Source organism: Suricata suricatta, chromosome 7 (assembly GCF_006229205.1).
Source record: "Suricata suricatta isolate VVHF042 chromosome 7, meerkat_22Aug2017_6uvM2_HiC, whole genome shotgun sequence".
Classification (NCBI taxonomy): Eukaryota; Metazoa; Chordata; class Mammalia; order Carnivora; family Herpestidae; genus Suricata; species Suricata suricatta.
This window is the reverse complement of record NC_043706.1, coordinates 17,578,374-17,591,025: the sequence shown is the minus strand read 5'-3', so window position 1 is coordinate 17,591,025 and position 12,652 is coordinate 17,578,374. Positions and strand designations below refer to the sequence as shown.

Here is a 12,652-nt window from a genome sequence, read left to right as displayed (position 1 = left end):
GCCAGCCTGGCCTCACCCTTTGTGCTTTACCTCCCTCTGCACTCACCACCTAATGTTGTATGGATCTAGCTACAGGCTTAGGCTCCCTAACCCTGGTTCATAAGGTGAGCAGAGCAACATATGTCAGAAACTTTGGCTGCTTTAACTTGCACTCCCCATATTTGAAAGCTAAGAACAACTTAGTAAGCAAAGACTTATTAATAGCTAGCATGCATAATTAATATTTATTGATAATATTAATCAATATTCATAATAAATATTAATATTAATAATGTGACAACTAGGTCTTTGTGAGTTTCCTACTTTCATTCATTATCCACAAAGCTTATTTTTGCTCCCTAATCAAGCAGTATTTCAGAGCAGTAGATAAGACCCAGAGTCTAAACCTTCCTGTACCTTCCTCAGGTGGCCCAGTTTGAAGAGCTGATCTGTGCTACACAGCCACCTGCCCTGTAGCCCCTGGCTCCTTAGAGGATGGCATGGCTGGGAGCCCTGGCCGACACTTGAGGTAGGTTTCCGCACGCACTTCTCCTGGGATCAACTCCTGCATCCTGGCTCCTGAGTTCTGTCTAGACCCTTCAACACTGTGGCTAAACTTCGAGATGCCAAAAGTCATGTGTGTGTGTTCTCCATTGGCTCCAGCTTTATACAATCTCTTTTATTGTCATAGCCACTTATCCTTTGCAGCCAAGCCCCGTACTGTCACTTTGCTTTAGGAAAATGTGTCTCATTATTCAGTAGGTTTTGATAACTTTTCAACATTTCCTTGCAACATCTGCACTACTGGTTGCATATATCTTCTGAAACAGCCCCAAACTATCTTGCTTTGTCTCAGCAAAAATAATTTGAAATCCTAGGTTTGATGCATTACATATATCTTTCCCTATTACCCATTAAAATAAATCTGTAACTATTAAAGTATTTGCAGACTATTTAGGATTTCTCTGTAACCAGGCCACCCTGGCACTGCACTCTGGGAAATGTTCGCCTCAACGCTCCCACCCAACGTGTACTCACTCCTATCCCTGCCCTGCTCCTTTCTACCAGTCCTACATGAATCCCTCAGGGCCCATGTTGGGACAAAAATACTTAGAAGTAGTAAAAGTCGCTTCTTGGTTCAAGGTGCACACGTGCTCAGGACAAACGGAATTAATGTGATATGCTGGTGACGAGCACAGACTCTGGGGGGGACCTGAATTCAAAAACCATCTGCTGCTTTCTGCATAAGCCACTACGCCTCTCTTGGGTAGCTCAGAGAATGGCTGGGAGGGTTAAATAAATTAACATATGCTCAGAGCTTGGAAGAGTGTCTGCCCCCAGACGTGCCATATAAATGGTAAACATTATTATAAGCTGTGAGTTTGGGCGACAGAAGTCTGAAGAAAGAAGTGGTCCATGAGTACACTAGGCATCCTTTCCTCTGAGAAAGAAAGAGTTGATTAGGGAATCACAGGCGTGTATTCATCTTCATTTAATCTTGAGATCAGTACTCCATGTATTTATTATGTTGGGGTATTAGGTATTATAAGACATTAATGAAAGAAACTGAAAAAGACATAAATAAATAGATATTCCATATTCATGGATTGGAAGAATTCATATTAATAAAATATCCATATTCCTCAATGCAATGTACAGATTCAATGGAAAATTCCTATCAACATTCCAATGACATTTTCCACAGAAATAGAAAAAAAAAACAATACTAAAGTTTGTGCAGAACCACTAAAGATCCTAAAACAACCAATAAAATCTTGAGGAAAAAAAAAAGAACAAAGCCAAGACATGGAAACAATTTAAGTAGTTGTCTTCCTATGGATGAATGGATAAAGAAAATGTGGTATATAGATATAATTGAATATCATTCAACCATAAAAAGGAACAAAGTCTTCCAAATAGGACAACATAGTGACAACAAATATGAACCTTGGGGCATTATGCGAAGTGAAATAAGTCAGACAGGGAAAGACAAACACCATGGAATGTAAATAACAAAAAACAAAGTTCATAGATGCAGAGAATAGATTGTTGTTTGCCAGCAGTGGGAGTGAGCAAAACAGATGAAGGGAGTCAAAAGGTATAAAAAATGAAATAAGGGGTGCCCAAGTGGCTCAGTCCGACTTCGGCTCATGTCATGATCTCACAGTTCATGGGCTCGAGCCCCACATTGGGCTCTGTGCTGACAGCTCAGAGCCTGGAGCCTGCTTCAGATTCTGTGTCCCCCTCTCTTTCTGCCCCTCCCCCACTCGCACTCTCTCTCTCTCTCTCTCTCAAATATGAATACATGTTAAAAGTTTTAAAAATAAAACAAAATTAATTAAACTCTAAAACTGTTAAATAAAATGAATATGTTTTTGTATATCATAACAACTGTTTTCCCAGGTCATAATCTGAACCATATTTTTTTCTCTTTCTATTTCAAAACAGCACATGCATCAGCTACGTTATTTTAAAACTTCTCTATTACATTTCATTGAACATTATCAATGACATTTATGAGGAGTAACAAAGGAACAGTAAATATGTATTTGAATAGAACATCTCAATTCTAATTCTGAAACAGAATCAGAAAAAAACACATTTTAGCACAATAATAATCCATTAAATACACATCATCGATAGGCTGTGTCTCTTACGAACACATTCATCGATGTTAAGCAACGGTATTCAGCTGATGCTGCAAGAGAAGATTCTCTTAAAAACAACAGCCTATTATCACTGCAATATTGTAGGGTTTTTTTAAAGCTATATACTTAGAGGTAAAATGATCAAATTTATTTCCTGAAGCTCTTTTAAAACATTGTAAATGCTAAATAAAAATTTTATAAAGTGACTCAGGAGATAAGATTGTGAAGATTTATTCCTGAAGCTATTCTGATAACCTCGAAGTCCGGATGAGGATTTGTGAAATTCTCTGTCGCCGAACGGGAAAGGCTCAGCATGAGAACCAGGATGCCTGGCTTCTCCTCCGGTGACTTTAGCTTATTGATCATCATGGCATCCGGTTTGCTTATTTGTTCGTTTGGGCAAGTCACATTTCAGGCCTAATTCCAGGTAGTATGATAGGTTTTAAAATACTGTGCAAAATTTCCCTATGCTATCTCAACGCTCCCAACCCATAATTTTCTCAACTGATCAGCATTTTTATTATTATCTATGTCTACCAAATCAATCTCCCAACTCAATAAGAGATAGTTCTTATTCTACATCTCCTGCCGGCATGGACACCAATATTATGTTGTGCCCAGGATTGTGGTTCAAAAGTCCTCATTGTCATAGCTAAAGAATGGACTAACCCCATCGGAGTAACTGATTGCAGACCCCAACCTCAGTGAACACACATCCCAAGTCTCTGCTCCGTCTGTCCTGGAGGGAGCCGACTCTTGAGGAAAAGCCAAACTAGGTCTCATGGTTCTGCAATCACCTGGAATTTTCAAAGGCAGTGGCCCTCCTGGAGAGGCTGCCCTGGCCGCTGTGGTTGGCAAGTCCAAGTCTTCCGGATAGACGGACACGGGGATATTTTCAGAAGCATAGTTACACCCTGCAAGGCTCTTAACTTCCTGTACGTTGTCACAGTATTTCAGAGCAGGGGGCTGGTAGGCCTGGTAGGACACTTTGGTGGTGGTGGTGATCACGGTCTGTAGTGCTGGAGCACCTGCGGGGGGAGTCGTGAGGTACCTGCAGGGAAGCTCTGTGTTATAATAGGGGTGAGTGGCGACGGCCTGGAACTGTCCATGGTCAGTCCTCTCCCCAGGGCCAGGTTTCCCAAGAGCTGGTTTCCAGCCATGCTGTTTACTGGCGAAATCAAAGCTCCTCTCAAAGCTGCTGTATGAATTGACACTATAGTGCAGGGCATTTAGATGGACCAAGTCTGTGTCGTTCGGGATACTGCTGGAATTTTTATAAAGGGTGGGATGTGCACTTGGATTTGTATAACTAGGACCTGCCAATTCATAGCTGCAAGGTGCCCTGGGCAAATAGATTCTTGGGTTTGGATATTTCTGAAAGGGTGGCATTATGTCCGCTTGAAAGGTGGCGAGGTCACAGGTGGCTTTGTAAGCATCTGAGTTTTGGAAGGAAAAGCAAGGCTGCCCTGGAATAGGGAAGCCGGTATCAGTAATTACATCAAACTCTTGTGGATCTTCCAAGAAAGGCATGTTGTTGAAATGTCCACTGTTGTCTTGATTCTCCCCAGTCTAAAAAAATGACATAAATTTATTTGTAAATAAAAATGTAAATTACGTAGGCCAACACATCTGTAACAGTAGCCAACCAACCAAATAAAAACAAATTCCAGGGGCACCTGGATGGCTCCATCGGTTAAGCATCTGACTTCAGCTCAGGTTGTGATCTCATGGTTTGTGAGTTCCAGCCCCATATCGGGCTCTCAGCTGTCACCACAAAGCCTGCTTCAGAACCTCTGTCCCCTTCTCTATCTGCCTCTCTTATGCTCTCTCTCTCTTTCTCTCAAAAATAAAAATAAAATTTAAAAAAAGATACTTCTAATTAGCGGTTCTGTGTCATGAGCACAGGACTGCTCGGGTATGTGATTTGAGCACATAGTCCAAGGGCTATAGAACTTAAGCTTGCTGAGGCATGAACAGCACACTTGAATGAAGAGGGTTCATGGGTAAGTCAGGATGGGTGGGTCTGAGTGGTAGAGGGTTCTGTATTTCCTCATCCTATGTTTCTAAAAGCAGAGACACAGGAGCCTGATGCAGACCTGGGTTCAAATCCTGACTCTGTCCTTTATGAGTTGAAGAAGTTACTTAACCTCTCTGAGCCTCAGATTCCTAATGAAGAAGAAGAAGAAGAAGAAGAAGAAGAAGAAGAAGAAGAAGAAGAAGAAGAAGAAGAAGAAGAGGAGGAGGAGGAGGAGGAGGAGGAGGAGGAGGAGGAGGAGGAGGAGGAGGAGGAGGAGGGGAAAGAAGACTGTTGAAGAAGAAAAACTAAAGTTAGCACAATTGATCTGGTTTCTCTGAGCATAGAAACTAACTTTTAGCCTGCCAGAGCCTCTTACCCCTACATTGCAAGTGCTGAGAACTGCAGGTAACTCTAATTGGACAAATAAAATGAATAGTACGGGAATGATAGTTCTAAGAAAAAATAAAACTGACAAAACTGCAAAAAAAATGGAGCTCAAAAATAATAACCTCCTCCTTAGGCTTTTGTGACTATTTCATGTGTGAAAGCTCTTAGCCCCTCCATGCCTGGCACATAGAAACTGCTCAAACATCAGTTTCTCTTATCCCCAGGCTAACACTGCCTGCTTGGCATGCTTTGGTTGAAAAGTCAAACTGGATCAAGTTGCCCCAAGAAATTTTATCTGTTCTGTGTAAATAATGCCAAGGATCCTACCCTCTCAAGGATGCACTGTTAACTCACTGTTGGTATGCACGTATTTCTCTCTTTATTAAAAATGGATAACTGTCTTTGTATCAGAATGTCAGCACACATCTTCACATCATCATTGACAGTAGACATGGTTTGCTTTTGTTTTTTAAGAAGAAGAAATTAGAAACACTATCCAAAAAGGGGTGCCTGGGTGGCTCAGTTGGTTAAGCGTCCGACTTCGGCTCTGGTCATGATCTCGTACTCTGTGAGTTTAAGCCCCACATCGGGCTCTGCACTGACACTGCAGAGCCTGCTTGGGGTCCTCTCTCTCTCTCCCTCTCTCAAAATAAATAAAAGTAAACTTAAAAAAAATGAAACCCTCTCCAAAATGTTGATTCAATGACATTTTGTTGAAGATATAATTTTCACACAAAATCAAACCTTTCTAATTAATTTATGATGTTCATGGTTTACATAATTGTCCATGTATTTTGTGATGGTAATGAACACAGACCACAGCATAATGTCAGCTCCCCATTACCTCTGGCTCTCGAATTCTCTTTTTCTGGGGTTGGTAAAAAGAGGCCATTTGTCTCTTGATGGTACTTCTTCTAGCTTCCGTCTCTGATTTGCTCTCTGGTCTTGGGTGATCGTGAACTCCCTTGGCCTGCATTAAAAAGGAAATAAATCATGCATTTGTTCCTCGGAAGGAAGCTTGCTACATTTGTCAAAAATGGATCTTGCCACGTTTGTCAAAAATTGATTTTGCCGACGAAGATCTCGAGTTGTTTTCTGTTTTTTTCAAAACGACAGAGGAACAAAAAATTAGTGAACAACATCAACCACAGAAATCTTAAAAGGTTACTCAGCAACCCTTTCACCGTCCTACGACCTTACAGAGCACACAGGAGGTGAGCTCATTCCTAGGGGCACCGAATTCTGACCACAATGCTGCCTTTGGGTGAGTCCAGAGTTCCTAAGGCACACGGCAGGTGGGCGGGTCCCTACAATCCCCCACAAATTGTAACGCCCTCCCCTCCCCCACCTACTTGAAAAAATATCGCGTTGCCATCCAGCCGCCAGAAATTGGTTACAGGGTACCCGCTGTGCCCTCGACAGGGGATCAACTGCAAAGCGGAATGGCAGTTGGGACACGCCTTCTCTGCAAAGCGGGAGGGAGAGAAAGATCAGGGACCACTCGGACCTCAGGCGCTTTCGAAGGAGGAAAGGGCACACCTGTTGGGAAGAGGGGACTCAGGCCACAAGGCCCTCCTCACTCTGTTGCTTCAGCCTCGCCTTGTCGCAGATGGCGGGCCGCAGCTGCAGGCGGGAGCCGTCGGGCAGGGCGCAGCCCCGGGCGCACACCACCACGCCCAGGCACGACTTCTTGAGGATGTGGCCATTGTGGTTGTTGGTGTTGCGCATCGCCCAGCCGCTCAGGTGGCGCTGGGCCTTCTTCTCGTCGCTGCGGTAGATGAAGCGCACGTAGCCGTCAGGCCACTCGCAGAAGTGGTCGAAGTGGGCCGGCTCCTGGAAAGGGAAGGGAAGGGAAAGTGAGCCCGCCCCTGACAGGGCAGGCTTTTAATTTGTCCCAAGCACGTTAGCAGGAAAACGGAGATGTCATAAAACGCAGAAGCTGTACTATCATGAAATATCACCTGCGTCCTGTCGACTGGCGGTTCACTGATTATCCTCTAAATGCTGTCCATGTACTAGTTCATCTAGCCTTTCAGAACTCGCAGGGACAGTAGGTACTTTTATTGTTCCCATTTATTCCAATAGTACATGGAGACCAGAGAGGTTAATTGCTGTGCCCAAGGTCACACCGCTAGTAAGACCTGGCTCCAGGATTTGAGCCCTAACGGTGTGATTGCAGAGCCTCTTGGCCTTACCATCATGGTATACCACTTCCGGTTATCTTCAAATGTTAAATTAAAAATGAAGACATCTTGGGGCCCCTGGGTGGCTCAGTGGGTAAAGCATCCGACTTCAGCGCAGGTCATTATCTCACTGCTTGGAGTTCCAGCCCTGGGATGGGCTCTGTGCTGACAGCTCAGAGCCTGGAGGCTGCTTCCAATTCTGTGTCTCCCTCTCTCCCTGCCTCCCCCCCCCCCATCAATAAACATTAGAAAAAAAATTTTAATGAAAACATTTTTCAAAGTAAGCATCAAAGTGCGAGGGGAAAAAGTAACTGGAATGCTCAATCACTGACATGCAATTCAGTCTGTAAATATCTCTACTTTGATCCAGTGCTTTTTCTTCTAAAGCTCTTGCCTCTACTCCAAACCTGTGAGTCACATCGCTAGCGACACCCAGAACATCACTAGAGAGACAAGGACAGCTCCCCTCATCCTTCCCAACTTAGCTCTCCAGGTTTATAGGGACGCCGTGATGAAGAACCTAGCCATCAAGATAAAGCCCAGGACGGAGCCTGCTTGAGCGCTGGGCCTCTCCCCAAGGCAATGTGGACTGTCACTCTCCTCAACAAAGACCTCCATGGCTGAAATAATAAATTATATCTAAAATACTGAGCACTCAGGGCATCTGGGTGGCTCTGTTGGTTGAGCATCTGACTTCAGCTCTGGTCGTGATCTCACTGTTCGAGGGTTCGAGCCCCTCATTGGGCTCTGTGCTGACAGCTCGAAGCCTGGAGCCTGCTTTGGATTCTGTGTCTCCTTCTCTCTCTGGCCCTCCCCTGCTTGTGCTCAGTCTCTTTTGCTCTCAAAAATAAACATTAAAAAAACTTTTTAAAAATACTGAGCACTTGGGGTGCCTGGGTGGCTCAGTCAGTTGAGATCTGACTTTGGCTCAGGTCATGATCTTGCGGTTCATGGGTTCAGGCCCTGCTTGCATCAGGCTCTGTGCTGACAGCTCAGAGACTGGAGCCTGTCTTCAGATTCTGTGTCTCCCTCTCTCTCTGATCCTCCCTTGCTCGTGCTGTCTCTCTCTGCCTCTCAAAAAGAAATAAAAATCATAAGAAAAGAACTAAAAAATTATTGAGCACCTAGTGAAATAGGTCACTGGATGATTTCACTCATATGTGGAATTTAAGAAACAAAACAGATGAACATATGGGAAGGGAAGGAAACATAAAATAAAAACAGAGGGGGAGGCAAACCATAAGACATTCCTAAACGTAGAGAACAAACTGAGGGTTGCCGGCAGGGATGGGCTAAGTGGGTGATGGGCATTAAGGCGGGCACTTGTTGGGATGAGCACTGGGTGTTATATGTAAGTGATGAATCATTAAATTCTACTCCTGAAACCATAAAACAATAAATAAATAAATAAAACACTGAACACTGCTTCAATAGTAATGGTTGGTGGTCTTTGTCCATGATACGTGTTATCTATACTGCAATGTCTTTCCTGTGTAGAACTTTAATATAAAATTGCCCTTTACTAAGCACTTAATATTTACCAGGTACTGTCTAGGGCAGGGGTCAGCACACTTGGAGCCCTTGGCCAAATCCCTCTTGTTACTTGTTTTGGTACACAACTCACAATCTAAGAATGATTTTTAAGGGGCGCCTGGGTGGCTCAGTCGGTTAAGCATCCGGCTTTGGCTCAGGTCATGATCTCACAGTTTGTGGGTTCAAGCCCTGCATCGGGCTCTGTGCTGACAGCTAGTTCAGAGCCTGGAGCCTGCTTTGGATTCTGTGTCTCCCTCTCTCTCTGACCCTCCCCTGCTCATGCTGTCTCTCTCTGTCTCTCAAAAATAAATAAAAGACATAAAAAGTTTTTAAAAAAGAATGAGTTTTATATTTTTTAATGGTTGAGGAAAAATCAAAGAGTTATATTTTGTGACACATGAAACTTATAGAAAATTCAGGGGTGCATGGGTGGCTCAGTTGGTTGTGTCAGACTCTTGATTTTGGCTCAGGTCATGACCTCACAGTCGTGACATGGAGCCCTGCATCGAGCTCTGTGCTGGGCATGGAGTCTGCTTGAGATTCTTTCTCTCCCCATTCCCCACTGTCCCTCCCCATCTTGCTTGAACTCTTCTGCACCCCTCTTTCCTTCCCTCCCCTCAAAAAAAGAAACATATAAAATTCAACTATCAAGATCCATGATGAAAGCTGTATTGGAACATGGCCATGCACATTTGTCTACATATTGCTTATGACTGTTTTTTGTATATGGCAGAATTGGGTATTTGGCACAGAGACAGTATGGCCCGCAAAGCCACATTACGAAGTATCTATGATCCTCACAACAACCTTCCATCATGGGCATCCATGCCTTTATTTCATAGATAAGGAAGCGGAAATTAGAGAGAGAACCTTCTACAGTGGCATAACTGGTATTTAAACAGATCTGTGGCAGCCAGACCCCACTGGCTCTATGGGTATGATAGAGGCTTGGAAGAGGATTATCGTAGTAATAAACCATTTGCACCTTCTGTCTCTCCCCCAACCCCAAAGAAATTAGATCTAACATTTGCAAAGCAAAAACTATTTTCAGTCTGACCATTCTGACTTGGATACATAGTTAGTAGTATACATTCTAGCAGTAATATGTAAATGGGCATTTTGGGTCCCAAAACCACAGGGATATTGTCAAAATCAGTGTTAAGACTAACAGGTATCATTTATCTTTTCTCAGAAATACTGTAATTGACATAAATTAATACATTGACTTGACGTAAGTCACAAATGAAATATATAATGATGTACCATCAATTCTAATATATAAATGCTAATATCTTTGTTTTTAAAATGAATATTTCAATCTAAGGATCTTAGTAAAATAGACAATTTTCCAGAATAAAGTATGCCATTATTGTTCCCCTATAGGGGGCTCTCATGAGAGAATCACGCCTCCCATGTCTCATCCCAGTTACCAAAGCAGTGACACTGAAAGTGAAACCACAGAGACCATATTTGAAAATCAAAACAAGAGTAGAAGACTCCCAGATTGAGTTGCATTTGTTCTAATGTGTCAGCACTCGTGCACACGCAGATGCACACACACACACTGACCATGACAGGAAATCTGGATGACAGTTTAAGATTGTTATCTAGTTCTGCCACTTGATGACAGGTAGGTCATCTTAGCTTGAAACTAAGACAAATTCAGGAACTATCTCAAGGTCATACAGCCAGGGTAGCCTTCAGTTAGCCAGAGCAAGGAGAGGATCCTGTTTCTCCACTTCTATTTCCCAGTGCACCTGCCCTTTTGAGAGGTGACACTTGCCCCCTGCTTAAGAACCAGGCTCCCAAAGGAAAAATACTTCACATTTGCATCAGAAGTCTAGAGAATGCTTGAAAGAGGAGCCATCTTTCCATTATTTGGACATGGCTCTTTTCTAAAATGCAAGATTTGATTTTTTTCTATGAAAATTTTCTGGATGGAAGTCAGTGAGAATGAGGTGTCTTTGCTATGCTGTGGTGCACTTTTGCACAAATGGTACTGGGTGACTGTAAAGTAGCAGGTTTTAAAACGAATTACTACAGGGGTGCCTGGGTGGCTCAGTTGGTTAAGCATCTGACTTCGGCTCAGGTCATGATCTAATGGTTTGTGAGTTCAAGCCCCATATTGGGCTCTGTGCTGACAGCTAGGAGCCTGGAGCCTTCTTTGGATTCTGTGTGTGTGTGTGTGTGTGTGTGTGTGTGTGTGTGTGTGTGTTTGCCCTCCCCCACGTGCACTCTCTCTCTCTCTCAAATAAATAAACATTAAAAAATGAATTACTGCACATATATACATCCAAAAAAGCATTCATCTCTTTGAGAGGCTACTTGACTTTGCAAATGAATCGCTATGCATCTGAATATCAATATGGCACATCATAGATGTTGAATAGACACCTTGTCTCTTACCCCCTATGCCACAACATTGCTAGAAGTCCGCCCCTGTTGCAAATACTTGGAGAGCCACCCCCCTTTCCTTCTACCTAAACCCAGGGCTTCAAAGGCATTTCCTCCGTTTTTGCCCCAAGCCAGTATGAGCAAGAATAACTGCCCAGCTCAGTCTCTGGACTTGGCCCTAAACTACTTTGTTCTGTTAAAACAAAACAAAATAAAACAAATTCACCCTAACAGGAGTTCATTTCCTTGTCATTAGAGAAGGAATCTCAGTAGTTATGTCCAAAATCTGGATTCCAGAGGTTCTCTCTTCGCGTATGGTCCAGTTAGCCTGACCATGCAGGTAGCCCCGGGCATCTGAATAAATCACCCAAGTCATGCGATTTAAGATTCGGGTCACCCCGATTGATAGTTGCATCTTACAGTTTTGCTGCATGGGAAGCAGTGGTAGCCACATTTGCTGAGATTCTCTGCTACCCTTGTCATGAATTTCAAAGAATGGGTCAAGAATCACCTGATTTCTATCTGGGATGAAGGAAAGGGAGAGACAGGCATCCTGCTCTGACCAGATGTCTGGGCACTTGGGGCCTGACAGTAGCAGGGCCATGGGTGCGTTCCAGACAAGGGCAAGGAAAGAGCTGGGAGAAGGCATATCACTAAACCCAATTCTGCCATTTGTGGTCCCTCTAACCATTGAGGATTCTCCGGGAATGTGGCGGTGGGAACAGGAGGTCTCTCCTCAGTCTCTGCAAGAACTTGAACGCCATCAGCCCTTTTTGGGATGGCCAGAGCCACAGGCGCGCCGACCCCAGTTTCACGTACCCGAGGCATCTGCGGATCGTTGATATCCCAACTGAGCTTCATTCCGTAGGAGCACACACAGTCCTCCTGCCAGGCTTCCGCCAGCATCTGCCCCACCTCGCCGGCGCTCTCCGCCAACGAACCTGAAAAACAGAAGAAGAAAATCTAGAGACGTGCAAGGTGATGTTTTCCTCTATAAAAATGAATTGGATAGAGGAGACGGAGACACACAGAATTTATTTAGAAACCTACAAGTGGTGAACGCGGCTTAAGAGCCCTGTTCTCAGCCGAGGTGCTGAAGTCTCCACTCGCACCGCAGCGGGGGCGCCTGACCGCTGCCCGCGCCTTTATAAAGACACACTCCCCCTGCTCCGCCTTTTCCCGGCTGCCCGTCCGCTCGCGCGCTCCGGGCACCTGCCAGACCCGTCACCCCCTCCCGACAGAACTAGGAACAGAGGGGGAGGTAGACCCGAGCCCTCGGGAAAGTAAAGCCAAGATGTCAAGGCCGGCAGTAGAGGTGGGAAGTTGGAGTGTCTCTTTTAAGTTGAAATCATTCCCCCCACCCCTACCTCGCCTCGCCTCTGCGGTTTCGGGTTGAATTTAGAGGGAAGGTTTTGAGATAGACGTTTTCCCGGCAAGTCCCCTGAAAACCAATACTCATTTCCTAGGCACCGTGTCTAGGCTCCTTGCGGTCTGGGTAACTGCGCCCACGC

At 44.3% G+C, this 12,652-nt stretch overlaps 1 protein-coding gene across 1 annotated transcript; it reads right to left on the bottom strand.

Annotated features, from left to right (window-relative positions):
• Positions 1-3,257: 3,257 nt before the first annotated feature.
• Positions 3,258-12,047, bottom strand: GCM2 (glial cells missing transcription factor 2). Its single transcript, XM_029943360.1, has 5 exons — positions 11,961-12,047; positions 6,612-6,864; positions 6,384-6,496; positions 5,876-6,001; positions 3,258-4,196 (listed from the first exon to the last, which is right to left on the bottom strand). The coding sequence occupies exons 1-5, from the start codon at positions 12,045-12,047 to the stop codon at positions 3,258-3,260; spliced, it is 1,518 nt and encodes a 505-aa protein (XP_029799220.1).
• Between the last annotated feature and the right edge of the window lie 605 nt (positions 12,048-12,652).

What these genes read in the sequence shown, in the direction of transcription:
- GCM2 (XM_029943360.1), bottom strand. Translation starts at nt 12,047, where the DNA reads ATGCTGGCGGAAGCCTGGCAGGAGGACTGTGTGTGCTCCTACGGAATG. An exon ending in ACGATCCGCAGATGCCTCGG is followed by an intron (nt 6,865 to 11,960) that starts GTACGTGAAACT and finishes TTCCCTTTCCAG; the next exon opens with GAGCCGGCCCACTTCGACCA. An exon ending in AGAGAATTCGAGAGCCAGAG is followed by an intron (nt 4,197 to 5,875) that starts GTAATGGGGAGC and finishes TCATTTTTTTAG; the next exon opens with ACTGGGGAGAATCAAGACAA.